Below are 11,204 nucleotides of genomic sequence, written 5' to 3'. Positions count from 1 at the left end.
GGGAGGGGACGGGGTGGCAGCCGCTTCTCCTGGCCTGGCCTTCAAGGCTCAATGTGCCTCCAGCCCGGCAGGACAGGCTGGGACCAGGACGGCGGCTCCTCCTGCCATGCGGTCTCCCCGCCTGGTCCCTGCACGTCCCCTCTCCGTTGTCAGGCCTGGCCCTGTGGGGTGGCCCCAGCCCCGAGCTGGCTGCCATGACGGTGGGGGGGAGGTTGCTGTGGACATGGGGCCGGGCGCTCATCATCTGCTGGGCCTCCGGGAGCCTCTGTCCAGTTCTCACCGTGCAGGTAACACTGAGGCCTGGAGAGGGAAGGGACGTGGCCAGGGCCACACAGCAAGGCTCCCTCCAAGCACCGGCCCCTGGGTGGGTGTCCGGACGTGGCCCACCATCAGCCCCTTCCAGCGGCCAGGCCCTGTGCGGGGCCTCGGGCTGTGGAGGACTTCACCCGGCCTCCATTCTGGGCGAGTGCGCGGCCAGCAGCTGGGCTCTGGGCTGTGGCAGAGGGAGCCGGGTCCGAGGCCAGCGCAGGGCAGGCTTCTCCAGTCTGAGGACGGGAGGCCGAGTGGCTCTTGGAAAGACGGGGGTGTCTCCTGGCAGGTGGGGGGCTGGGGTGGTGTTGGGCGAGGCACATGACGCCTGGCCTTTGGGGTCAACTTCTGCCAAGGCCACTTGCTAGCCTTGTGACTTTGGGAGCAAGTAGCCAAACTTCCGTGCCTCAGTTTCCCCACCGTGGGGTACTGTGAGGGCGACCAAGCCACAGGGCACCGGGCCCTGGGAAAGGGCTTGGCCCCAGGCAGCACCGTGAGCAGCTGAGTGTTGCCCAGGCAGCTGGGGGTGTCCTTGTGTCCCCCACTTGCCTAGAAGTTCCTGGGGGTGGGCGTGGTCATTCGTAGGGCAGGCGCTGAGATGGCACCTGGAATCCCAGGGGCCCAGAGGGTGACCCTAGGGTGACGCAGGTTGAGACATCTGGTATTTACAGGGGCCTCAGTACTTGCTGGGCACTACTCTCAGCAGGGTGCTGTGAGGGAAGTATGTTATCATCTTCATTTCACACTTGGCTCAGAGAGGTGAGGTCACTTGCCCGAGGGCACACAGCATGTAAGTTGCAGTCAGCCAGCAGAGGCTGTGGGTAACCTCAGAGGAGGGGTGGGAGGCATGGCTGAGCTGCAGTGGGAGAAGGAGGGCTGGATGGTGGCCACGGGGACAGCATGGGCTGCCTGGTGCTGTGTGAGAGGCTGGTCGTCTGAGCTGGGGTCTGGACACAGGCGCAGCTGCCCCAGCTTCCCTGGACTGAGGCAGTGGTGCTGGCAGAGAGCTCCGAGGGGATGCCTCAGGTGAGAGTCGGGGGCCAGGGAGGGCAGGGACCCGCCAGGCGGGCCCTGTGTCCAGTTCTAGTGAGCCCTCCCCACCCTGCACTCAGGCCCAGGGACTCTGCCTTCTGGGTGGATCCATGGTGGCCGTGACTCTCAGACCTCTGCTGACGGGTTTTCAAGAGTGACTAATTCTCAAAAGGAAAACCCAGGCTGGAATAAAATATTTGCAGTACATGTGTCCACCAGGAGCTCAGACCTGCAGAATCTATGGAGTCACGACAGGTGCCAATGATCAGATCTAAAAATGGTCCCAGAGAGCTCAGCAGAAACTTCACAAGGGGCAGGCACGCGGCCGATGGACTGTGGAAGGGCGTTCACCACTGCTGTCCTTCAGGGACAACGCATACTCAAACCACAGATCCCATGACCCCCCCGCTAGACGGCTAAGCTCAGGGCTGACGGTGCTCAGTGCCACCGGCCGTCGGCGCCCTGGACGCCCACACTCTGCTGGTGGAGACTCTGGTGCAGCCTCAGCCGGCAACTCCGCCCCTGAGCATTTGCTCAAAAGAAAGGGCGGCTTAGATCCACCCAAGGACGTGGGCAGGAATATTTATAAGGCACAAGAGCCCCAAACCCAGGAGCGACCCAAATGCATAGTTGCATAAATTAGTAGCCGCACAGTCACTCAGTGGATTCACTCCAGACACAAGGACGAAGGCACTGCTTTCCCACTCTGGCCGTGTCTCTCCATGGGCAGAGTCTCTCTGTTCAAGAGTGACATCCAGTTCACCGGCATTCTTTAGCCTTGCCCTGTGTCCTAGCCCAAGGTCCCGAAGCCCATTCTCCCTGGCTGGCTTTTAGAAGCTGCCCTTTAAATCTTCCGTCTCCAGTGGCTTTGTGTCCGCTGGGTGGCTGGGGGGACATCAAGATGTGCTGATGCACTTAATGGGCCTTCAGTTGTCCTAGGACCGGTCACTGAAAGGTCCAGCTGTCCCCAGCGATGCCTTATTAGAGTCGGTGACAGGATGCAGTGGGTGGGGTGTCACCTGTTGACTGTTGCCAAATGGCCCCTCCAGGGTCGTGTGGTCTGCACACCTCTGACAGTGCACACACGTGTGTGCTCACACTTGCAGCATCCTCGGTCCTGACGGGCCGTGCGGTGGGTGCGGTGATTTCGACGTGGTTCTTCTTGGCTCTGCGGCTCTCTGGTCCCGTCAGGACTCACAGTGCGGAGGTGGAGTTCATTGCCGTCTTAGGACGGTTTCCCTCCATCGTCCTGCCAACCCCGCCTGGGTGTGCTCCCACTGGGTGACCCCGAGCTGCCTGGCAGGTCCACGGAGAAGAGCAGGCCAGGACCCCATGGGCTTGGGGGGACCTAGGCCTTAGCCCCATGGGCTCTGTGTCATCTCTGGTCCCCGGATCCAGAGCAGAGGAGGGGCTGGTGCAGGGGCACACAGGTGAACTACCCTGGTCTGCTGGGCTGGTGAGTTCAGCGTGCGCTTATTGAGCACCTACTATGTGCTGACCCAACAGCCTAGGGGCCCAGGGCCTGGAGGCCTCCCTGGGGAGCTGGACTTAGCTGCCCCAGCAGCCCTAATGGAGGTCTGGGCTAGACATGGTGAGGTCCCAGGGAGTCGGGGACAGTTCCCCAGGGGAGGGGACGCTCTCAGGGGATTACAGTGGGACTGAGGGAGGTGGGAAAGGAACTCAGGCAGGGCGGAGGGCCAGCCTGCCCCGGCGTGGCCTTCCCTTTCCGGTCCTCCTGGCAGTGACCCCTCCCTTCCCTTCTTTGACCCGCCCTCACCGTGGGCAGACAAGGGGACGTGGCCCTGCCCCCCTACTACCAGCCAGAGGAAGATGACGAGATGCCCTTCATCTGCTCCCTGTCGGGGGACAATGGCATCATGGGCTGCCACGAGATCCCCCCGCTCAAGGAGCAGGGTCGCGAGTGCTGCCTGTCCAAGGACGACGTCTACGACTTCGGGGCGGGGCGCCCGGACCTCAACGCCAGCGGGCTCTGCGTCAACTGGAACCGCTACTACAACGTGTGCCGCACGGGCAGCGCCAACCCCCACAAGGGCGCCATCAACTTCGACAACATCGGTTACGCCTGGATCGTCATCTTCCAGGTGAGGTCCTCAGGCCCGGGGCCACCGGAGCCTCTCCACCCAGCAGGTGTTTGCCACCCGGTCTCCCTGGAACCTGCCCGGCCTGCGGGCACCACAGGTGCCATTGTGCCCGTCTTACAGGCAGACAGACTGATAAATGGCCAGATGGGGACTGGCCCGGCCGCCTGCAGAGTCTGTGCCGTGTGCAGTCCCAGGTTCCGGAGGCAGAGGTGCTGGCTGGGAGGTCCCCACAGAGGACAGGCAGGACACACGTGCGGTCCTTGGAGGACTGGCCAAGGCACGCAGTGTCCCCTGGGGTGCGAGGGAGGAAGGACATTCCTGGTGGGGTGACAGCAGAGATCAGCTTGTCCCGTGTCAGTGGAAGCCATGTCCCATCTTGTGACCCAGTGCACACACCTGCCCTCCCAAAGCCACGGTAGCCTGCCTGGGTGGCACGGTTGGCCCTGCACTGACCCCGTACCTGTCCTCAGCAGAGGGTTTGTTTGTGGAATGGGGCTGAAGGACCTTGGATAGCTGCTCAACCTCTCTGTGCCTTGGTTTCCTAATCTTTATAATGGGTATGACCCCAGGCCCCTCATGCTGGGTACTGGGAATAGGCCAGGTGACGGGCAGGAGGCAGCCCATGCTCGGTGGGTGCTCAGTCAAGACTCAGCTCCCGCTGTCCTCAGGAGGGATGTGGCTGGCGCGGGCAGAGCCGGGAAGCCTGTAGCCATGAGGAGCAGGAGCACAGCGCTGGGAATTCAGAGCTGCAGGCCGTGTCTTGGGGCCGTGTCTGGGCTTTGCCAGGGACAGACACACCTCAGAGCTGGTCTTTCTTGAGGCTGCCCCTCTCCCTCTCTGGGAAGACATCGGGTGGGGCAGGGGAGACAGTCCCACCAGCCTCGTCCAGTGCACACATTTGGGATCCAGTGAGCGTCACCCGAGCCGTGCCCGGGGGCCTCCGCCATCCCCGTGTACGAAGAAGCAGCTGAGGCCCCGGGTGGGCCAGTAGCCCAGTGAGACCCCTGAAATGGGGTGAGGTCTAGAGTGAGCGGGACCAGGATTGAAGTCCTGGCTCTAGTACTGCCTGGCTGTTTGACGTTGGGCAAGTGTCCTCACCTCTCTGAACCACCGTTTCCTGGTCTGTATCTCGTGGATGGAGAGGCTGCCCTACAAGGGCGGCGTGTCTGCGACCTGGTGCACATCAGGCTCTCCCCTCTCGCCCTCGGTGCCGGCTGCAGGTGATCACCCTGGAAGGCTGGGTGGAGATCATGTACTACGTGATGGACGCCCACTCCTTCTACAACTTCATCTACTTTATTCTGCTGATCATAGTAAGTGTCGGGAGCCGGGGGCTGCTGGGCTGGCTCAGGACCCACGGACCAGGGGAAGGGGACTGGAGGAGGGGGGAGGCAGCAGGAGGGGCTATTTTTAAATGCGGCTGACTGGGGTGATTGACAGGCGCATCAGGGGCGGCTGCTGGAAGCATCTGTCACTTCTGAGGGCCTTTGTTTCTCACTCCTGGGCGTTGGATCCACCCGTTGCACCTGCTTGGCTTCTCCACCATGTGTCTCTGGGAACACATCCTTCTCATGACCTTAGCTGTAGGTGTGGCCCCAGGATGGTGCTTTTCAAGGGCCCCGGCTTGTCCCTGTTTTCCTGGGACAGGAAGACACAATCTCTGAAACCAAAGTGTGGGGCCACTAGCAGAGCAAGGTTTGGAAAGAGGCGCGTGATCCTGGTGACCTGGTGGGGAGGTCCCTCTGCCTCTCAGGCAGCTCTGCCCCCTGGACTGACCAGGAGACGAGGCTCTGTCGGCCCTCGCAGGCTGGCCTTTCTGCTTCCTGTCCCCACAGTGTCCCCAGAGCAGGCTCGTCCACCTTGTCATGCTTGACTGCAGCTTCAACCACAGCGCAGTCCCCCCAAAATGTCAAGGTGATTTCACTCCCGGGAGGTGCTGCTCACTCCCCGCCACTGTGGGGTCGGTCCTCTGGCCTCTTGGTGGTGGGAGGGGGCATGCTTGGCCCGCTGGGGCACCCCCATCCTAAGCTGGGGGTCAGGGCGCTGGCAAGTGACCCAAGATGCCCCTGCTCCTGGCTTAGCTGCAGTGCTCTCCTGGGGAGGCCGGGGCCTTGGACCCAGGAGACCAGCCACACAAGAGAAAGGGACCCGGCCTGGTCAGCTCTGCTGTCCACTCACCAGAACAATCAGGAAGGCCCACCCCACACCAGGCCGGAGCCCAGTGCTGGGAAGGGAGGGGCGGTTCAGCCAGTCTGGGGGGAGTCTCCTGGCCTATCTCTTAGGTGCCGTGGTGGAGGGAAGCCCCGGGGCCCTCCCCCACCCAGGGGAGGCTGGGGACATGGGAGGGTCCCTGAAGGAGATGCCAGAATTGAGCCTTAAAGGCCTTGGGTGTCGAGCAGGGGAGCGCCTTCTGGATGGGAGCCCTGCGGGAGGAGCGCCATGGAGCTGGGGGTGGTAGAGGAGCTGGAGTTCCGGAGGGGCTGGAGAAGTTGCCCTCTGCTCCTCCGGGGGAGCCAGGGTGGCCCTCGAGCCACTTTATGAAGTCGGCATGTGACAGCACTTAGCTCCTGGGTCTGGGAAGGCAGAGCCCCAAACCTGCAAACCCCGCACACAGCAGGTGCTCAATAAGTGTGCTCTGCTGCTCTTGCTGCTGCTGAGGAGGGGCCCCAGGTGGTCCCATCCCAGGGTAGAGCAAGCTGGCTGGGGCCGAGTGTTTTGAGGCACGTGGAGGGTGCAGAGGGCAGAGCTGGACAGACACACTGACGTTCACCCTCGTGCCTGGCCATGCAGGGGCACGAGCTTCGGTTCTGAATCCCTGGCCTGGGCCACACAGCTGGAGAGGGCTCCTCAGCCCCCACACAGTCCCCGTCATGCTGCAGGTGGGGCAGAGCACAGGCCAGGCGCTGGCCCTTCTGGCCACTGGCAGCTGAGCTCATTCAGAAGTTCGCAAATGTCAGGGGAGGGGCTGCACCCCAGAAGCACAGGACACCTCTTGTGCCCAGGATGGCCCCTGAGGGGCGGGGCCTTGTGCTAGCTGGGCAGCCTCTCCCCAACTGTCCCTTCAGGCACAAAGAAAGCCAAAGTCCAGGCTGGAGAGTAGGACTCAGGGCCCAAGTGGTCCAAGATGGGCCGCAGCCTCCCTCCCTGGCCTCAATGCCAGCGTCGGGGGTGGCCGGGGCCTCGGGCCGGAGCATGGCCTGGCTTGGAGTGGGCCCCGTGGGGCCTGGAGAGCAGCCTGGGCCACGCCTTCGCCTGGAGCAAGGCCTCAGCCGTCTTTTCCTGTCCCCATCTGTGTCTGTGCCTCTGTCTCTCTGGGACCCTCCACCCTCCCCTGCTCCTCTCTGTCCCTGTCTCTTCCCCCAACTCGGTGTCACCCATGCCCCAAATCTTCCTGAGCCTGTGTCACTCTCTCCTGTGTCCCCCTTGTCCTTGCTCTCTGCTGGCCCCCTGCTGTCCTCCCTCTGTGGGTGTCTCTGGTCTGTCCCCGTCCTCCTCCTCTCTCCACTCTGGCTGCTGTCTCCCCATCTCCATCTCTGTCTCGGGGTCTCCCTGACTCTCTCTCCCTCTCTCTGTCTCTCTCCCTGTGTCTTCCTGCTGGCCCCTTCTCCACCTCCACCTCCCCTCCCCCACCGTCCCCTCTGTCCCTGTCCCTGTCCTCTCCTCCCGTTGGTCACAGGTGGGCTCCTTCTTCATGATCAACCTGTGCCTCGTTGTCATAGCGACCCAGTTCTCGGAGACCAAGCAGCGGGAGCACCGGCTGATGCTGGAGCAGCGGCAGCGCTACCTGTCCTCCAGCACGGTGGCCAGCTACGCCGAGCCCGGCGACTGCTACGAGGAGATCTTCCAGTACGTCTGCCACATCCTGCGCAAGGCCAAGCGTCGCACCCTGGGCCTCTACCAGGCCCTGCAGAGCCGGCGCCAGGTCCTGGGCCCAGGGGCACCTGCCCCTGCCAGGCCCGGGCCCCACGCCAAGGACCCCAGGCACTGCAGTAAGTGGCCCTGACACGAGACGGTGGGTGTGCCGCCACCTGGGGACTCGCTGCTGCTGATGGGTCCCACCTCCCCAGCCCGAGAGAGGTGTCCCAAGGCTTGGGGCCGGGTCTTCATTTCAGGGTCAAGCATTTCCCCGGCGGCCAGGAGCTCCAGGCGCACCTGCCCGGGCCTCCCTTGCTCACCCCAGGGCTCAGCCCCAGCCCCGGGGGACTCCCCTGCGCACAGACCTGGGCCCTGCCCCGGGAGCCGTGCTGGGCAGAGGGGAACGTGATCTGACCTCAGTCTTGTAGGTCCCCACCCACCAGCCTCCTGTAGCTGTCCCCAGCTACCATTGTGGCTGAGCTGTGAGTTCTGGCACCTGGCACCAAGGTCTGGCAAGGCAGGGACATGAGCCACCCTGTTCTGCCCCTGCTGGGGCCATGTCTCATGCCAAGTGCTGCCGGGTAGTTTGTGGGAAAGGGGCCCCTCACCTGAATCCTGAGAGCGGACATGGTCCCCAGAAGGTGGCAGGCTGGGAAATAGTACCCTGGTTTTCAGATGGGAAAAATAAAGTCCAAGGAGATGAGGGAGTCACTTCAGTGGACCTGGGTGTCACCCAGTCACATGGAATGTTAGTTACCCAGGGCTTTGCTAAGTGTCCACCTCCAGCTGCGAACACCCCAGTCCCAGGAGGAGGCCAGCAGGGAGGGGAGGGCCCAGCTCTGTCCCCTTTCCTCCCAACTGGGTGCTGAGCAGTTGGCAGGCCCTGGAACTGTCACCGGAGCAGCGGGGGAGGAGCGTGCCATGTGCTGTTCCCTGTGTGACCCCGACCATGGGGTGGGGTGGGGTTAGCCGGCCTCGGCTCCTGGTGGCCATAAGGTCAGCACCCAGGCCCCGCCCTGGGAGGCCGGAGGCTGTGGCCCACCACCCTGGGATGCCAGCCGTCCGGGTGTGGCCTTGGAGGAGGCTCCAGGTGCCCGTGGGCTGGCCCAGCCTGCAGACAGGGGAGCTGGGGTCTGGGCAAGGCTGGCCCCCGCCTGCTGGAGGACACGGGGAGGGCATCTACCTTGAGGCCTTCCTGCCGCTGCCGCCCTCCCCCTGAGCTTGCGGCAGGGGAGTCCTTCTAGAGGGGCTGCGGCCGTGCCTGGGCCTGCAGACCTCCCCCCAGGGTGTCCGGGGCCTGAAGGGCTTTGGCCTGCCCTCTGGAGCCGGGGTGGGTGGTGCTGGGCCCCTGGCTCCAGAGCCAGGAAGCTGTCCCAGGGCTCTGTCCAGGGCTGGGAAGCACTTGGAGGCAAGTGCGGAGACGAAGGGCAGCTGTCCCGTGTCACAGGCTTCGCTTTCCCTTCATTGTTGCCTTTTTTCCTTACATGAGCAAAACGTGATTATTCTAGAAAAACAGAGAAAAACTTAATGAAGCGCCCAACCAGCCAGAGGGAGGCCTCTCTGCCACCTCTCCTCAGACCTGGGCCCAGCCACAGGCCTCCAGTCCAAGCCCCAGGCTGCTCAGGTTCTCCTGGGGCATGAAGGGCATGTGAGCTGTGGCCCCTGCGGCCCTTCCTGCCTGTCCCCACCCAGCCCTGACTCTCCTGTGTCGGGGTGTCCAGGGGCTTGCAGAGTGAGCCTGCCCCGCCCCAGGCTCCGTCTCCTCGCTCCCCGGGAGACACAGGCGGAGAGCTGAGGAACACCTCGGCCACCTAGGTTGTCCCCTCTCCACCCAGTCCCCGGGCTCTGTGACCAGGACCTGGGAGGGTCTGTTAAGTGACTGGCCCAGCACCAAGGGCAGAAGTGACCAACAGCAGGGACACCTGCCCCAGTCCCATCGTGTGTCAGTGCAGGGACTCCCGTGGCCTGCTGGTCTCTGCTTCCGCCTGGCTCCAGACAGAGCCCAGAGAGGGGAACCGTCACCCCCAGGTGGGACAGACTTGCTCCAGGCGGCCCCTGTGCCCTGGTGGCCAGGCCTGGGGTCGGCACTGACACTGCCTCGTTTGCTTTGCAGAGCTGTGCCCGAGACACAGCGCCCTGGACCCCACACCCCACACGCTGGTGCAGCCCATCTCTGCCATGCTGGCCTCCGACCCCACCAGCTGCCCGCACTGCCAGCACCAGGCGGGCCGGCGGTCCTCGGGTCCCGGCAGCACCGACTCGGGCCAGGAGGGCTCGGGCTCCGGTGGCTCCGGTGGCGGCGAGGCTGAAGCCGATGGGGACGGGCCCCGGAGCAGCGAGGACGGGGGCTCCTCGGGCCTAGGCAAAGAGGACGAGGAGGAGCAGGTGGGGGCAGTCCGGCTGTGTGGGGACGTGTGGCGGGAGACGCGGGCCAAGCTGCGGGGCATCGTGGACAGCAAGTACTTCAACCGGGGCATCATGATGGCCATCCTGGTCAACACCGTCAGCATGGGCATCGAGCACCATGAGCAGGCCAGTGTGGGTGCCGGGTGTGGGTGGCAGGTGGGGAGGGCAGAAGGTGCCCAGCGGGGACCCAGGTGGGCCGCCCCGTCTGTGCCTGTCTCCTGCTTCTAGCTGGAGCTGGCTTTGGTTCACCCCCAAAGGAGGGGGATGCTGGTGTCTGCTGCCCCAAGGTGAGTGACACTTCAAAGGACAGGACTGTGCTCTGCACCCATGCCCCTGTCCACAGGCCACCTCTGGGGTGACAGCCCGGACAAGTCCTGGCTCCATTTGGAAAAATACCAATTTTTGGCTTTTGCTGTCTGGCAGACCTCTGGGGGACAGGTCCCTTAGCCCGCACCCCAGTCTGGCGAGGGCACCCCCACTTGGCAGCTGAGAATGCTGAGGCCCAGGAAGGGGAGTCACTGACCTGAGGTCCCCCAGCCAGCCAGAGGCCCAGTCTGAGGCCACCTCCTGGGGCAAGATCGAGCCCCCTTGGCCTCCGCACGTCCTTCCTTTTGTAAGACCTGCGCCCCGTGCCTGTGCGGGGGGCCGCACCCCGTCACCAGCTCCCTGAGCACAGGCTCCATTCAATTTACTTAAATGCGGCCCCTGGGGCTGCCTTGAGCTGCTGGTTGCCAGTCTTTCCAGCTTAATTAAAACGGTCTCCAGGGAGGGCCGCGCAGCTGGAGTGACAGGCAGCGCCTCCCCTGTCCAGCCCGGCCTCCCTGGCCCAGAGGCCGGGGTGGGGGCAGTGCTCCTGGGGAAGGCCCCACCGGGGCAGCTGCCCGCGAGGGTGGGGCCGAGTGTCTGCACCCCTCTGCACCATCCCTGGGCCACATCCCTGCCAGTGGGAGAGGCCCACGAGTTCATCCTCGGAATTTGGCGAACAGTTCATCCTTGGAACTGGCCAGGGAGGCAGCGGTGACACCCCGGGAACAGGCAGATCACACAAGGCAGGGCTGTTTGTTGGAGGTGGGCTTGGTGTGCCTGTGCCCTCCTAGGTGACACCACGGCTCCCTCTGCCCCCGAGCCCCAGCCTTGGGCTCAGTCAGGGTCCCTGACCAGTCTCCTCAGGGTCTTCTTGTCTGACCTGCCCCCACCCCACCCCTGCTCCTTCTGCCACATCCTGCTGAGCAGGGTTCTTAGCCCGACCCTGGCGCTGCCTTGTTCCTCAGACAACAGGTGTCTGAAGCCGTCACCCCTCTGCCCAGGTCAGCAGGTGGGGGAGGCTGTGCTCAGGTGTAGGGTCCACACAGGAAGCAGGCGCCCTGGCTGCATATCCTCTCCGTCAAAGGGAGGCCAGCTACTCAGCCTCTGCCAAGTGCCAACCTCTGAGCCAGCCTGGTGGCCCTGAGTCTTCACAGCTGCCCTCCAAGTTGGGGTCCTGCCCCCCCCCCCCCCCCC

General features: G+C 64.0%; 1 protein-coding gene across 1 annotated transcript in view; it reads left to right on the top strand.

The window, feature by feature from the left end:
• Cacna1i (calcium voltage-gated channel subunit alpha1 I) overlaps positions 1–11,204 on the top strand; it is a gene marked incomplete at both ends in the record, with an annotated part of 82,331 nt that overhangs the window by 40,637 nt on the left and 30,490 nt on the right. The window contains 5 exon segments of the mRNA XM_048802981.1: positions 2,448–2,607; positions 3,128–3,443; positions 4,664–4,756; positions 7,120–7,432; positions 9,412–9,830. Of these exon segments, the coding sequence (XP_048658938.1) occupies positions 2,448–2,607; positions 3,128–3,443; positions 4,664–4,756; positions 7,120–7,432; positions 9,412–9,830 (1,301 nt within the window).

Source organism: Marmota marmota, unplaced genomic scaffold (assembly GCF_001458135.2).
Source record: "Marmota marmota marmota unplaced genomic scaffold, marMar, whole genome shotgun sequence".
Classification (NCBI taxonomy): Eukaryota; Metazoa; Chordata; class Mammalia; order Rodentia; family Sciuridae; genus Marmota; species Marmota marmota.
Note: the sequence above shows the minus strand (reverse complement) of the source record. Positions and strands in the feature narration are given on the sequence as shown.